The sequence below is a fragment of the Pleuronectes platessa genome, chromosome 20 (genome assembly GCF_947347685.1).
Source record: "Pleuronectes platessa chromosome 20, fPlePla1.1, whole genome shotgun sequence".
Lineage (NCBI taxonomy): Eukaryota > Metazoa > Chordata > Actinopteri > Pleuronectiformes > Pleuronectidae > Pleuronectes > Pleuronectes platessa.
Window position 1 is genome coordinate 21,266,194 of NC_070645.1, and position 16,342 is coordinate 21,282,535.

Sequence of the window (16,342 nt, forward strand, 5' to 3'; positions counted from 1 at the left end):
GTTCCCTTCACAGCTGGAGTCAGGTATTGTTGGGATTTTAAATATGAGCTTCTCTGTGTATGTGTCTGTGAAGATCATTAGAACTGAAACTGAACCATAAATATGGGGGGGGGGGGGGGCATGAATAGTTTCAGCCAGATAATGGCCTTCACACAAATGATTTATAAATAACCTTTGCTGCGGAGTGTTCATAATGAATCTTTTATTTCTTCTCATTTCTAACTTTTTATATTAAAAGCATAACTCCCTCGGATTAATTTGACATCACAGTTCAAGCAGCTGAGAAGTTCTGGAGGTCGGACACAGTGACATTGTTTTGATAAAGCAGGAACACAATATTCTAACCCGGTTCTCCCTACTGTTATGAAATATGACAGACGCCGGCTGTTTGAGGCGTTTTGATGCGACTCGAGACCTCCCCCTGCTGGAGGTCCGGGGTAGTGTGTTGGATGCCCATTGTTTTGCTGTGAACTTTTCATACCTTTCGTTGCTTTCTAAATGAATACTTGATAGAACCAAACCGAGTTCGGCTCTTCTCATACTTTTAGGATAAATGAATATGCAAAGACAGTATCAACATGTGGTGACGTATGAGTATGTGTGTGTGTGTGTGTGTGTGTGTGTGTGTGTAGGTGTGTGTGTGTGTTTGTTGATTGGTTCTCTAATCTTGCTGAACCCTGAATGCCCCCCCCCCCCCATAGAATATCAAAGTGCTGCGAATAGATGCACTGTATGAATGTGTGTGTGAATGTAAAAAACTGTACTGTAAAGAGCTTTGAGTCATCAAGACTAGAAAAGCTCAATATAAATACAAAACCATTTACTATGGGCTGCATTTTGAGTGGCAGCAGGGAGCAGAAATCCTATTTCAAATACATTTCACATGCTTTAGCACTCAGCGCAACACTAAGAGGTTGACTATATTACAGCATTAAAGTAAAATGATTGCAACAAAGTAAAAAGATTAGACAGACACATAGCTCAAACAACTTTTCTATCTATCTTACCTGCAGGCTAGCGGAGCTAAACTAACATATCCAGTTTATACCCAGTTAATATCCAGTTAATATCCAGTTTATACCTAGTTAATATCCAGTTAATATCCAGTTTATACCCAGTTAATATCCAGTATATACCCAGTTAATATCCAGTATATACCCAGTTAATATCCAGTTATTACCCGGTTTATACCCAGTCCATACCCGGTTCATACCCAGTGTATACCCAGTTAATGCCCAGTTCATACCCAGTTCATACCCAGTGTATACCCAGTTAATGCCCAGTTCATACCCAGTTCATACCCAGTTTGTACCCAGTTAATATCCAGTTTATACCCAGTTAATATCCAGTATATACCCAGTTAATATCCAGTTATTACCCAGTTTATATCCAATCCATACCCAGTTAATACCCAGTACATACCGAGGTAATACTCAGTTAATACCCAGTTAATACCCAGTTTATACCCAGTTCATACCCAGTTCATACCCAGTTCATACCCAGTGTATACCCAGTTAATGCCCAGTTCATACCCAGTTTGTACCCAGTTAATATCCAGTTTATACCCAGTTAATATCCAGTATATACCCAGTTAATATCCAGTTATTACCCAGTTTATATCCAGTCCATACCCAGTTAATACCCAGTATATACCCAGCTAATACTCAGTTAATACCCAGTTAATACCCAGTTTATACCCAGTTCATACCCAGTTAATACCCAGTATATACCCAGTTTATACCCAGTATATACCCAGCTAATACTCAGTTAATACCCAGTTCATATCCAGTTTATACCCAGTTAATACCCAGTTTGTACCCAGTTCATACCCAGTATATACCCAGCTAATACTCAGTTAATACCCAGTTAATATCCAGTATATATCCAGTTATTACCCAGTTTCTACCCAGTGTATACCCAGTTCCTACCCAGTGTAAATCATCAGTGGGACATAAAACCAGAGTGAAACCGTGTTTGATAAAAAATCTCTTTTCTTTGTCAGTCTGGTTTATTTTTGTACAGGATGCCAGTGGCTGCTCTCAGGGGGCGGGGCTTAGAAGTAGTTGACCACCCTGCGGAGGGATTGGACGTTGGCGTTCTGCGCCTCCCACTCGTTGTGGCTGTTGTAGTCGCCGCGCTCCACGATGTACATCCGCCCACGGAAGTTGGGCTCCTCGTACATCACCCAGCTGCAGACGGAGAAGACAACAGCAATATGAAGAAGTGATGGATGACTCTGCTTATTGTAGCGGAGTCCAGCGTTGTTCACACACACAGACACACACACAGACACACACACAGACACACACACGGACACACACACAGTGCTGAACTCACGCTCCGTCTCCGTAGACCTTGATGGAGTTGATGCAGCTCTTGGCGAGGCCGCGGCTCTGCAGGAAGGGGCAGTCGTCACAGATCTCCACGCACTGACCGGAGAAGTTACAGCCGTCGAACAGCTCGATGCGATAGTGCTCTCCGTGCTGAGGGGGGGGGGGGGGGACAGGAAGTGAGACAGGAAGTGAGACACGGCCTGAATGCTCTCTGATACCGGACATTGCTCTGGTTAGAAAACCTTCTGACGCAAAGTCACTTGAAATGTGTCCTATTTTGTTTTCAGCAAATCCTTTGAAACATTTTATTGTTTCTATTTTAATATTGAAATAGGTATGTTTCCATCCACCATTTAAAAATATGATTTTTGATCAGTTGACTGAAGAGAAAAGATTTAGTAACAAGCTAAATCTTCTTCTCATCCTCTGAGGAGCAGGATTATTTCCGGAGAATCTGGGACCTGATGGATTACATCATATTAAAGGCTCTCGTCCTCCCACCAGAAGGTCGGCTGCTCGAATTCCAGCCAACGGCAAAGTGCCCTTGGGCAAGATGCAGAACTCGTGCTGGCTTTGGGCTAAATGACATGACATGACACAAAGACTGCAGGAGCCCTGTCAGAGGCGTGTACCATGCCGATGGGTTTGCAGGATCCCATGTGATCGTTGTGGGAGTTCCACCTCTGGAACTCTGGGTACTCTCCGTGCTCCAGGATGTACTGCTGGCCCTTAAAGTCGGGGTGGTCGAAGCAGATCCAGGCGCCGCTCTCCACTCGGATGGAGTTCACCCTGCAAACACAAGAGTCAGGTGATGCTTCTTCTCCACACCAAGCTAAGCTAGGCTTCACTTCCTGCTGGAGTTTCACGATCAAGTTGTTTGCTTTTAAGTTGATATGTAGAAAAACATAAACTTTGTGATAAAGTACGTTTGACAAATACACTTTTCAGTCTCTGTGTTTGCCCTTAAAACACGTTCAGATGAATTAGCTCTGAGCTTCATACAGAGCTTTAGGATCCACTGTGTCACTGTCTTTTTAACCGAGTGTTGTTTATACACACCTGTGACACACCCACCAACGACAAGAGCCCGTTCAGAGGACACGTGTCGTTCTACACGTTTCTCACTTAACTCCGCCCCCTCCATATGTTATATCATGAGAATGTATGTCCATTCATGACGACATAAAAGTGAAATCTTTCTTTTTGAAGTCACCTGTTCATGAAGCCGCGGTCCTGGAAGTTATCACAGTCGCCTCTGACCTCCAGCTTCCTGCCGGTGAAGCACTTCCCCTCGTAGAAGGTGATCTGAAAAACAAACAACGTTTTTCTGTTGTAATTATAACCACGCCCTCAGTGGTGATGTCACAGTGAGCCGACACGCCCCTGAGTAACCTGACATCATGGCGACGACATGTTGGACTGTGAGCGGCTGATAGGTCACAGGTTGAAAAGATGATTTCAGAGCAGACAAAGATTTAAGGAATCTTTCATCTTTTTCCTGATTACAACACAGCTTCATGTTTAAAAAAATATAAGAGAAAAAATCACGAGCTGCAGATTCATCAAGACATTTTAAAATCATCGTCTGTTTTATCTGTAGAGAAGATTTTAAATTCATCTTTTAAAAACGTTTTAAAAACGTGAGATGGAGCATCAGTCAAACTTCATTACAGATTCAACTCATTTTCAAATGAACAAGAGCCATGAAATACTGTGAAATATAATACAAGTCAAAATATTTCTTTAAAAGAAAACTTTAAAAAAGTATTTCAGTTTCAGTTTCCTGTGTGAGATTCATCATGCTCACCTTTCCAGAATACTGCGACATGTTTGTTCACTGGATGTCGTCCAACCTGAGACACAAGCCCACACACAGTGTCACAGAGAGAAAGTTGGACAGCCCAATATATACAGCAGGGGGTGAGCGAGGGGCGAGCGAGGGGCCAGGTCCAGAGCCTGAGGACAAAAGACGAGATTTAAAGGTTTGTGCTGTGTCGACGTTTTCTCTTTATCCTCATGTGTCTGCTGAATCTGCTTTGTGTGTGCACTTGTCTTTGTGTGTGTGTTTGTGTGTGTGTATGTTTTTGTTTGCACGTGTGTTTGTGTTTGTGTGTGCCTGTATCTTTGTGTGAGTGTGTGTGCGTGTTGAATGTGCATGTGTCTTTGTGTGTGTGTGTGTGTGTGTGTGTGTGTGTGTGTGTGTGTGTGTGTTTGAATGTGCATGTGTCTTTGTGTGTGTATGTGTCTGTGTGTACGTGTGTGTCTGTGTGTGTGTCTCAATAGCTTTGCAGGGTCAGTGATATTACACAAAGCCTGTTTCTATGGAGTCACATTTGAGCTCTGCTGCTACAAATAGAAAATAACTTGAATTCATTTAGTTTGTGTGGTGACATGAGACAAGAACAGTTCAATGTGCAGCTCAAGTTTGAAACCAGAGTGGAACCAGATCTTGGTTTCCTCCCTCAGGAGGTGTCTCCGGCTCTGCTCTCTCCCTGCTCTCGTCCTACCTCCATGACAGCTACAGGGTCACTTGGAGAAGCACCTTGTCTGAACCTTGTCCTCCCACCACGGGGTCCCTCAAGGCTCCGTCCTGGGTCCCCTCCTCTTGTCAGCTCTCATTCACTCACAGGGCTTTTCCTACCACAGCTACGCTGATGACACCCAACTAGTCTGAAACACAGGCAGCAGCAGGAGTCTCGGTCTGTCTGACTAACCCTAACCCTAACCCACATCAGTGGATGACCATCAAACTTGATCTTCAACCTAAGTTCACTCCCACTACTCAGCTACTCCCTTCACTGGTTCCCAGTGGCTGCCCGCATCCACTTCAACACACCAGTACTTGGTACCGTGCTGTGAACGGATCGGGTCCAGTCTACATCCAGGACATAATCATTTTAATAATACATTCTATTTATAGGCGCCTTTCAGAGAACTCAAGGTCACATTACATGAAAAACACAATGTATCAAAAACAGGCAGACAGACAGGCAGGCAGGCAGGCAGGCAGGCAGGCAGACAGGCAGGCAGACAGACAGACAGGCAGGCAGGCAGGCAGGCAGGCAGGCAGACAGGCAGGCAGACAGACAGACAGACAGGCAGGCAGGCAGGCAGGCAGGCAGGCAGACAGGCAGACAGACAGGCAGGCAGGCAGGCAGGCAGACAGACAGACAGGCAGGCAGGCAGGCAGACAGGCAGGCAGGCAGGCAGGCAGGCAGACAGGCAGGCAGGCAGGCAGGCAGGCAGGCAGACAGACAGGCAGGCAGGCAGGCAGGCAGGCAGGCAGGCAGGCAGGCAGGCAGACAGGCAGGCAGGCAGGCAGGCAGGCAGGCAGACAGGCAGGCAGACAGACAGGCAGACAGACAGGCAGACAGACAGGCAGACAGACAGACAGACAGGCAGACAGGCAGGCAGACAGACAGACAGGCAGGCAGGCAGACAGACAGGCATTGGTCAGCAGTTAAATACCTGAGCATGCGAGTTTAATCATTTTAATTTGCTTAATCATAAAAACATTGTTTCATAAGATCTTTTAAAATCCTCAGTAACATAAAGCTCATTCAGCTGAACAGTAAAAGTATTTCCTAACTCCTTTCCTAGCTCCTTTCCTAGCTCCTTTCCTAGCTCCTCACTGCTTCTCCTCTCCTTGACCTAGTGACGGTTTCATCGGGGTCAAGATATAGTGTTTAGGAAAAGCCTTCGTTCATTGGATTAACCGCATGACGACACGTCCAGTTGAGCCAATGAGGGAGAGGAAGAGCACAGAGTGGGCGGGAGCAGCGGTGTAAACAGCCGGTTAGCTCCGCCGCGGCTCAGACGAAGCTAAGAACCCTCCTCCTGCTCCTGCTCCCCGGCCCGGCTCCTGCTCCCCGGCCCGGCTCCTGCCCTTTGGACCCTCCACTGCGGGGACCTCCAGCTCCGGGTATAAATGGCCGGTGTGTTCCTGAACTGCCCCGCGGCCTGGCGCTTCGTCTGCGGCAGAAGGTGAGTGACTGACCGCTGAGTGTGGAGGCTAGCATGTTAGCATGTTAGCATGTTAGCTTGTGTCAGAGAGAACCTCAACCTGTGTTCGTGTTAAAGAAACACTTTATGATGCATAGAATGAAAAGTCTGCTTTGGAGTATTCTGTTAATCTGTCTATTTATGATTTACAGACTAAAAAAAGTAAGAAAAACAAGTTTGTGACCTTTGCTCCACTTTCTCTCTGACGTAACATTCAGTGTTTCCATGGAGACAGCATTCTGATAGTAGATTAAGACAATAATCTGAATAAGACTTTGATATGTAAACAATATGTTCTGATTAAATCTGAATACAACCATACGCAGAGGAATCAATAACCAATCATCAGATTCTTCAGATTAACCAGCTGCCTGACGTCATCTTTAGAGTCTGTAGCATGGAATCTGAAGAACTTTAATCAGTACACACACACACACACACACACAAACAAACACACACACACACACACATGCACACGCAGTTATAATAATAGATGAACTAGGAAGCAGTCGAGCGTTGATAAAACTATCAATAGATTAATAGAATATTAATGTGATCTAAATGTTAGGGTCAAGGTTAACTCCTTACCCTCTCAGATAACTGTGAACATCTGCTGCTTAAAAAAATTAAAGTTGTTAATAATAGATACAAATTTTAAAATCAAATAAATACCGATCAAGAATAGGGTTGCAAAATTCCGGGAATATTCAAAGTTGGAAACTTTCCATGGGAATTTACGGGAAAATACAGAAATTATGTGTGTAATTTATACTAACTGTATTTACCTTGTCATATACAGAGATAAACATAAACATTTTGTTTTGTCATAGGCTGATTTGAGCCCTGAGGAAACTTGGGCACTTGACTATGTGCTTCTGCATCTGTGTCATTCTTAACATGGGTCTTTGCACAGTATTCATAAATGTACACATCCTTTCCTTCTACATTGGCTGAGGTGAAATATCTCCACACATGAGAGAGTGCACGTGGAAGTGTTCTGTAGAATAAGATGAGAAAAAAGCTTTTTAAAAAAACACTAATGCAATGCTAGAGATATAAATAGTTGGCCAACTGGAATCTTCTTTAAAAATATTTTACAATTGATGGATAAACAAATAGATAGAGGTTAGATGAACAGATGAACAATGCTCAATCAGCATGCTAATATATTTCCCCAAGTAATATCATAGAAACTTACCTGACTAGTCCTGCACTCTACAGCAGGCCTCAGTAGCCCTGCTGTAGAGTGAAGGATGCTGGGAAGTATCTGCACAAGTGATGGAGAAATGCACAGTGCAGCGTGTGCTGCATTCCATACATCTTTTTAAAATAGAGTTTTCAATGATGTTTTTATTGCTCAGCATTTACATTTTTTTTTTTTTTTTTTTTCAAAATTCCCAAAAGAGCTGAATATTCCCATGGAAAGTTTCCGAAAATTTACCGGAAATTGTCCGCCCCTTTGCAACCCTAATCAAGAAACTGCACCTTCTCTTTAAACTGATTGATGAACTAAATCTTAGTTTTATTTACATGTGCTCAGTGGATCTATTTACCTCTGAAGGTCCTTTGCTCTGTTTTTTATGGTTTTTTGTATGTAGATAAATCTTTTATCTGTTAGTTGAGTTGTTTTTATGTTTTATTTCTGGTTGTTTAAATGTGTAGAAATAAAGCAGATTTGTGATTTTTACAAATGTGTTTCAGTTTGTTCAGATTGTCGGTCGCTCCGAGTCTGAAGCTTCACACCACAGCGTCTCGCACGATGGGTCAGTATCGGACTTTCTGATTCTCACTTCAGAAACCTTTCATGGAACAACATCACAGATAATACAATAATAATAATACAAAAATACAATCCACTACTAATGAATGTCTCTGTGTGTGTGCGTCACATGTTATATTTGTGTGTGTGTGCGTTGTGTTCTGCAGGTGTGAGTGTGGAGCAGTTTGAGCAGGCGAAGAACAAACTGTCGTCGCTGCAGCAAGATCCAGGAAATCAAGTTAAACTGAAAATCTACGCTTTGTTCAAGCAGGTGAGCTGTGGTCACTCCACGTGTCACATGTTCACAACACGTTTGTTTTGAGCTGATTCAAATATTAATAATAATATATAATGAACTTGAATTAACTGATGTGATCACAGAAGAAGAAACCAACATTTCTCCATCTTTCATTTCTACAACTGAAACAAAAAATACATAAGCTTCAATCAGTCAATCGATCAGATCAATAGATCCTGATTTTTATAATCATAACTAACTACAGCGATCCCATGTGAATATCAAATGGACTCACTCATCAACACAGAGGGAAGTGCAGCACTAAATGTATAATAATATAAAAAAATAGAAAAGTAAAATAACAAAAAAGATCTTAAACAGACAATAGAGCAAAATGAAAAAGTAAAAGCAGCTGGATGGAGAATTAAAGAGTTTTTAAAGCGTGGAGGCTCTAACCACAGACACACACTCACCTTCACCTCAGAATGGGAAGAGGATATTTAAATATCAGCTCTAAAAGACTCAGGTAGTAAAGGTAGGGAGGAGAAAACATCTGTATGGTCACGTCTTCTGGATTCACTTACTGACACTCAGCGTCCTCTGCAGGCCACTCAGGGTGCCTGCAACACATCACGTCCAGGAATGTTGGACTTTGTCAACAAGGCTAAATGGGAGGCTTGGTCGTCTCTGGGCTCCATATCACAGGTACTGCTCCACAGTCTGATGAGAACTCACATGTTCTAATGTTCATCTCTTTCCTCAGACTGTCCATCGCTGCAACTCCTCTTTTCAGCCTCTGTCTCAAACTCTTGTCTGTTTAAGACCCCCCATGATAAAGTCTGCTCTGATTGGTCAGCTAACTTACTCTGTTGTGATCGGTAGTTTTAGTAACAGTAAAATCACAGTAGTGTAAATGTTTGTCTGTCAGGATGAAGCCAGGCAGCAGTACTGCGACCTGATTGGTTCCCTGGTGGGGGCAGACAATCTGAGCAGCACACAGGAAGCCGCAAAGGCTGCTGGGAGCGGCCCATCGTACAACACGCTGCTGGTCACCACGGAGGACAACATCACATTCATCAGACTGAACCGACCGGCAAAGAAAAACGCCATCACGACTGAGGTGTGTGTGTTTCTATGAGTGTGTTTTTGTGTGAGTGTGTTTCTATGAAACTAATTGATCATCATGTCACATGATCAGTGACATCATTGGACCAAATACTGGACCTGAAGCCAAAACACATGAAACAGTCGTGGTTATGATTCAAGTTGAAGTGTCTCGTGTCTTTCAGATGTACAACGAGATCATTGCGGCTCTGGAGCAGGCGGCGGGAGACGATTCAGTCCTGACGGTCTTCACTGGTACACACACATGTAATATGTAACCTCACCACTAGGGGATCTTCAGGCGTCGTACTCGTGTCCCTAAATCCTTCAAACTGAACCCGTAGCTATAACAATGGTTATAATGTAGACGTGTGTTTGAGCGCCACCTCTGGTCTGAATGCTCCTGATTCTCTCTTCACTTTAGGAGCTGGAGACTTTTACTGCAGCGGAAATGACCTGAACAACTTCCAGCTGCAGGGGGGAGGGGTGGAGGAGATGGCTGGACAGGGGGCCGAGCTGCTCAGGTGATCACTCGTTGCTCAACAGCTGATCAGAGAACAGCTCACAGTTCCTGTCATTCTGACTTTTCCTTCTTCTCGACAGGAAGTACGTGAGGGCCTACATCGACTTCCCGAAGCCGCTGGTAGCTGCGGTGAACGGACCGGCTGTCGGAGTTTCAGTCACTGTGTTGGGACTGTTCGACCTGGTGTATGCTACAGAGAGGGTACACACACACACACACACACACACACACACACACACACACACACACACACACACACACACACACACACACACACACACACACACACACACACACACACACACACACACACACACACACACACACACACACACACACTCTTTAACCTCTATGAACAGATTTGTGAATAAACTGAATCTGTAGACGAGGGACAGGAAGCTTCTGGTTTCTGTTTCCAGTTTGACCAATCCGGTATCAGCAGCTTTGGTCGTCCACAGTCCATGTGGAGAGAGAAAGAGACAAAGTCTATCAGCTTTTAATTTATCTACGTTTATCTGTAGATGACTGTTAATGGAGACGAGACAAAATGTCGACTGAAGCTAAAATACCTACAGAAGGTTTGACTGTTGTGATCAAAGAAACTAGTTAAAAACAGACGACATTCCAGATATCTGCCAAAGAACCAGAGGAAAACATATCTTCAGAGGATGTTACACACACACACACAGACACACACTCTCTCACAGCACACGTGTGATAATCTGCATCTTTCTCTGTTTCAGGCGACCTTCCACACTCCGTTCAGTCAGCTGGGACAGAGCGCTGAAGGCTGCTCCTCCTACACCTTCCCTAAAATGATGGGCTCTGCCAAGGTACACACACACACACACACACACACACACACACACACACACACACCTGGTGTTCACCCAGCTCTAAGTATTTTTGACTGATCTCTGATCTTCTCTCTCTCTGTCTCTGTCTCTGTCTCTCTCCCTCTCTCTCTGTCTCTCTCTCTCTCCCTCTCTCTCTCTCTCTCTCTCTCTGATCTTCTCTCTCTCTCTCCCTCTCTCTCTCTGTCTCTCTCTCTCTCTCCCTCTCTGTCTCTCTCTCTCTCTCTCTCTCTCTCTCTCTCTCTCTCTCTCTCTCTCTCTGTCTCTGTCCCTCTCTCTCCCTCTCTCTCTCTCTCTCTCTCTCTCTCTCTCCTCTCTGTCCCTCTCTCTCCCCCCTCTCTCTCTCTCTCTCTCTCCTCTCTCTCTCTCTCTCTCTCTCTCTCTCTCTCTCTCTCTCTCCTCTCTCTGTCTCTGTCCCTCTCTCTCCCCCCCCTCTCTCTCTCTCTCTCCCCCCCCTCTCTCTCTCTCTCTCTCTCTCTCTCTCTGTCTCTCTCTCTCTCTCTCTCTGTCTCTGTCTCTCTCTCTCTCGCTCCCTCTCTCTCTCTCTCTGTCTCTGTCTCTCTCTCTGTCTCTCTCTCTGTGTCTCTCTCTCTCTCTCTGTGTCTCTCTCTCTCTCTCCCCCTCTCTCTCTCTCTCTCCCCCCCTCTCTCTCTGCCTCAGGCCAGTGAGATGTTGCTCTTCAATAAGAAGTTGACCTCGTCCCAGGCTTGTGACCTCGGCCTGGTCACGGAGGTTTTCCCCGACAGCAGCTTCCACTCTGAGGTGTGGACCAGACTGAAGAACTACGCCAAGCTGCCGCCCCAGGTTCACACACACTGATGATAAATGATCATTTAAATCATCTGTCCATGGTTTTGAACTTAAGTATAAAATGTACCTACTTCTCTCTGTCAGTCTTTGGCCTTTTCGAAGCAGCTGATCCGCTCGATGGAGAAGGAGCGTCTCTACGCGGTGAACGAGGCGGAGGTGGCGTGTCTCCGGGAGCGCTGGACGTCCGAGGAGTGCGCCAACGCCATCATGAGCTTCTTCCAGGCCAAGGCCAAACTCTGAGGGGGCTGTGAGCCTCCACGTGAGGAACCTGTTGATCCTCAGACTTTTCTGGTCAACATCTAGTTTTCAGTTTCACAACCATGGACAGTGCACAGTGCTAATGTTAGCATGCTAACAACATGGTAGTAGATCCCCTTATCTTTCACTGGAAGATTTCTAATGACTAAGAAGGTTTGAATTCAGCTGCAGGTTTGTTTTCAGACGAAGTTGAAAGCATCCTGAGGAATCCTGAGGAAACTTGTTTTATTATCTTTATCTCGATTGAATTCAAAGCTTCGATATTAACGAACGAAGGAAAATGTCAGTTTGTCAAAGTGCCTGAAACGTCCTTCATATCAAACTCAATAAAATCACTAATTATTTCACCGCTCAAGTTGTATTTATCTTATCGGGTTTTTCACTCAGCCTCAGTTAGACTTGTTTTAGCAACATAACATAAACATAAGATGCATAAACACAGATGATACAAATCAGTGAGAAATAAACCATTAACACTGTAGTCTGGCTTCAGTTTGACTGCTAAGACCAGGTGGCAGCACTCACCTGAAATCATGAGGCTACACACACACACACACACACACAGAGACAGATCCTAACTAACTTAAACTCTCCGCCATGTTTAAAGGTCACCCTGTGATGTTTTGCAGTGGAAGTAACCATCATGCATTGCGGTAGGACCAGCATGCATCACATGGAGTCAACATGGCTCTGAATTAAAGGATCAGTCTGACGAGGAGACAACATGTGTCTCCGAACCAATCAGAGAGCTGAGAGACGCCTCACATGATGACATCAGGAAGCAGATACATTAGAGCGTGACAGACATCAAACCAAACTGAACAGATCACATGTTAATAAAAACACTTTCACAGGTTCCTGCTGTATCAGGGGGCCGGGTGGGGGGGGGGGGGGTGGAGTCGCTCTGAAGCAGCTTGGACAGAAACTCTTGATTCCTGGTTTGAAACCTTTCCGGTCGCTGTGACCTCGCTCTGCTTTGAGCCCTGAACAGGATGAAGGAGGCTGCAGCTCCCTGAGTTGTGGCCCCGGAGGCCGCCATACTTTATCCCATTGTTGTCAAGTTTAACTATGGTCCTGAGCTCTGGGACGTCCAGCAGAGGCCTTTTTAGCTTTATTTATTTATGAGGATGTCACCGAGCTTCTCTTATGGTCTGAATCCAGATCTGCAGCTTCCCCTCGAGACCAACAAACCCCTGACGTATAAATCTCAGCTCAGACCCTCGAGCATGAGATGAGATCCAGACGACAGTGACCACAACTCAGAGCTTCAACAGGAAGAGAGCGAAGGTTTCCCACAGATAAAACCTTCATCTGTCACATGAAGAACAATCAAGAAACAGTTTATTGTTTCTGTTGTTACTGAAGCTGCTTTCAAACATGCTCTTCACATGCTCCTCACATGTTCCTCACCTGTTCTGCAGTTCTGGATTCCAGAACAAATGTCTGAGTCAGTGTCTCTGGACATGTTCTGGATCTTCTCCTGCAGCCTCCTGGTAACATGTGTGTAACATGTCAGAGTCCATGTGAGGAACCAGCAGGACAATGTGTGGAAGCTTCCCGGACGTGATACTTGAAGAACACAAACATCTCATGAAGAACATTTTAACAGTGTGTTATTATAGTTTACGCTCAAACACACTCACACACAAAATGTAGCTAAAATATCTCATGTAGGAACGCTGCCATCTTGTTGTCATGACATTTTTACAAATACACAAAACACTGGAGTAAAGAGTGTTTCAGCCAAATCCAACAAAACCGAAGTAGCTAGTGATCGATTCTTCAGACGTAATAAAACAACAGTTAAAACACAGCATGGCTGCGTCCAGCTCCTGTGATGTCATCAAGTGTCCACAGCCACGATCACGTTCTCACGCACACACCGAACACACAATGATGCCTAAAGAATCTCACCAGAAGAAGCTATTGTGTCTCAAATGTAGCTTAAAGTCGCTAGTTTGCGTAATGAACACGTTACGTAGATTCGTCTCATTTGCAAACATCTGGCTGCTGACCGGCTTCCCGTTCTCTTGCAGGTTGAATATTTAGTTTGGCAGTTGTTGATCATTTTGTGGGGGGGAGAGTGGGTGGGGATGATGAAGGGGAGATTTTTGTTTTTAATTTTGATCATTGAACCATAACTGATTGACCCTTTGTGTGAAGCTCCTCTCCTCAGCTGACCAACGTGGACTCGTGACGCGTTCCCCTACAGACGGTGGACTTCCCAGGTTCATGTGGAACAGCTGATGGACATAATATATATTTATGTTTTCCTATTTGCCCAATCTCCTCTGTTCATACATACAGGTCATTCCCTATGTCCATTCATCCTGTGAAGAGCTCTTCTCCTTCTCTGTGCAGTGCATGAGGAGGAATGGAAGTTCGGACACAGCTACACTCACAAGGACTCATGTCACACTGCCGTCCAATCCCATCGCTGATATGCCTGTTAGATCGGTAGGTGTATTCCATGTAGTACAATTACACATCTAACATTGGAACTCCGACGGGACATCATTCACAAATCAGTGAATGTGGAGAAGAGCGTCACCAGATCTGTGGCTAGGGAAGGTGAAAGGTCGCTAAACTGGTAACACTGGTAACACTGGTAACACTGGTAACACAGCCCACGTCTAGTCCCGATTTGTGTCACAACATTTAGGCTAAAACATGTTGTGACCTCTATATATACAGTCTATGGTTGTGACACTGTTTTGAGTCTAATTTTAATGTCGGGTTAGTGTGAGACAATTGTATCAGCCCCCCCCCCTATGCATGGTGGTGAGGTTCCCACCTACTAACATGGAGGAGGCAGGGCTTATGACTTTTACTGAGTCAGCACCAGGGGGCGAGGCCTTCACTCCAGACTCTGCAGTAAACCTGGCTCGTTCCTGTCTTCATATTAACGTATGAAAGTCCATCTTTGAGTTTCCAGTGGAGATCGGAGGACATGTCCCCGGCAGCAGACACACGTCCCCCGGGTCGCCCCCCAGTGTGCAGCTGGAGATTAAACCAGATTACAGCTCAATCCACATCCAGTGTCTTCACCGTCCGTCACTCAGAACAACACAACACGAGGAGTTCAAGTGAAGTTCATCAGGACTCTATGTAGGACAGCTTACAGGGGAGATGTTGTTTTCCCGCCTCGGCCCCCGCTCATCGAGTACGGACGTTTCCCCCCCGAACATCCACATCACACTACTGTACAGAGGCCCTCAGGGAGCTCAGGGTGAAGAGGTTCAAAGAAGCACACAACCAGATAATGCTGCGTTCAGACCGCGCCGGAATATCTGTCGGAGCAGCTTCAGCGTCAGAAGCGTGGACTCGGAGAGAGAGTTTGGTTTGAGCTCGTTTGAAGCGTCGGACCGGAGTTTCTCTTCATGTCGTAATTACTCTTCACACTTTGCTGAACCCACTTCTGCTCGACCGGGGGTTTCCCGTTCAAACAGAGTTTCTGATGAGGAACGAGCTGATGTGACTCTCGAGCGCGAGGACGATGGAAACAGAGATGGACAGACAGGTCGTCGAATCAGCTTCATCACAAGCAGCCTGCTCCTCATGAGCGCCTCCTACTGGTCGAGAGGAGACCTACAACTCTCTGAGGGACCACATATCCCATCAGGCCTTGGAGGGAGGGACAGACAAACCCATTGTCTTCAGAACAGCTCTTCATGACATGAGTAGAAAAGTGAGTAAAAATCAAGTTTGTGAAGTATATGAAGAAGTAGTGAGGAAACCAGTGGTTACTGCACCTCCTTAAAGATGAGAGGAGGATAGAGGAGGAGAAAGATGAGAGGAGGAGAAATGAAGGTGTAGTGAGGAGAACCATGTTCTTCCACGTTTCACTTTCATCTCGTGACTGAAGATAGAAACTCTTTTCTTCCTCCTCCTCCTCCTCCTCCTCCCTCCTCCTCCTCCTCCTCCTCCTGCTCCTCTCCTCCCGTGCTCCCTCTCTCTGAGTAATAAAGTGTTTCCTCTGGCTGCAGGTGGAGTTTGATTTAGGAGACTTGCAGGAAAGAGATGGAGGAGCTGCACTCGTTTTTATTATCTCCTCTCTTCTCCTCCATGAGGAGTGAAAGAAAAGATTTAAGAAGGAGATAGACAAAGAGAGTGAGAGGAAGGAAGGTGACGAGAAGGAGAATGGGGAGTAGGGCAAATCTTTGTCTTTCTTTTTCTGAATCATTCGTTCGTAACGAGTGATGACCGAACAGACACGTTTGACTGATGGAAGAAAAGAGAGCAGAAGAAGGGAGAGAAGAGAAGAGAGGAGACGATGAAAGGGAGAGAGGAGGAGGAGGAGGAGGAGAAAGATGACAGGAGGAGAATAATTCTGGTTTCCCTCCATAGCTCCGTGTCATGTGACCCCGACCTTCTGGACCTACAGCAGAACTAGGATCAGGTCTAGACGAACTGGACCGGCTCGACCTGTAAGCTTCATCGTGGAGGAAGGTTTCCAGCCTC

General features: G+C 45.3%; 2 protein-coding genes and 1 long non-coding RNA gene across 3 annotated transcripts; 2 read left to right on the forward strand and 1 right to left on the reverse strand.

The window, feature by feature from the left end:
* Nucleotides 1–1,993: 1,993 nt before the first annotated feature.
* Nucleotides 1,994–4,398, reverse strand: crygn2 (crystallin, gamma N2). The gene is made up of 5 exons (XM_053412519.1): nucleotides 4,141–4,398; nucleotides 3,547–3,638; nucleotides 2,966–3,122; nucleotides 2,338–2,483; nucleotides 1,994–2,189 (listed from the first exon to the last, which is right to left on the reverse strand). Exons 1-5 carry the CDS (start codon nucleotides 4,159–4,161, stop codon nucleotides 2,054–2,056), a joined length of 552 nt encoding a protein of 183 aa, XP_053268494.1. The 5' UTR covers nucleotides 4,162–4,398; the 3' UTR covers nucleotides 1,994–2,053.
* Nucleotides 2,004–3,946, forward strand: LOC128425748 (uncharacterized). Its single transcript, XR_008333171.1, has 2 exons — nucleotides 2,004–3,141; nucleotides 3,543–3,946. It is a non-coding gene; the product is annotated as an uncharacterized LOC128425748 (long non-coding RNA).
* A 1,734-nt stretch (nucleotides 4,399–6,132) lies between the features above and the next one.
* eci2 (enoyl-CoA delta isomerase 2) lies at nucleotides 6,133–12,089 on the forward strand (the record flags this gene model as incomplete). The annotated part of the gene is given in 11 exon segments (XM_053412518.1): nucleotides 6,133–6,317; nucleotides 8,037–8,098; nucleotides 8,262–8,365; nucleotides 8,939–9,037; nucleotides 9,261–9,452; nucleotides 9,622–9,691; nucleotides 9,861–9,960; nucleotides 10,040–10,160; nucleotides 10,703–10,792; nucleotides 11,474–11,617; nucleotides 11,708–12,089. Coding segments are annotated over 11 exon segments (1,194 nt in total). The 5' UTR covers nucleotides 6,133–6,261.
* Between the last annotated feature and the right edge of the window lie 4,253 nt (nucleotides 12,090–16,342).

What these genes read in the sequence shown, in the direction of transcription:
- crygn2 (XM_053412519.1), bottom strand. Translation starts at nt 4,161, where the DNA reads ATGTCGCAGTATTCTGGAAAG. An exon ending in TGTCGCAGTATTCTGGAAAG is followed by an intron (nt 3,639 to 4,140) that starts GTGAGCATGATG and finishes TTTGTTTTTCAG; the next exon opens with ATCACCTTCTACGAGGGGAA. An exon ending in GACCGCGGCTTCATGAACAG is followed by an intron (nt 3,123 to 3,546) that starts GTGACTTCAAAA and finishes TTGTGTTTGCAG; the next exon opens with GGTGAACTCCATCCGAGTGG.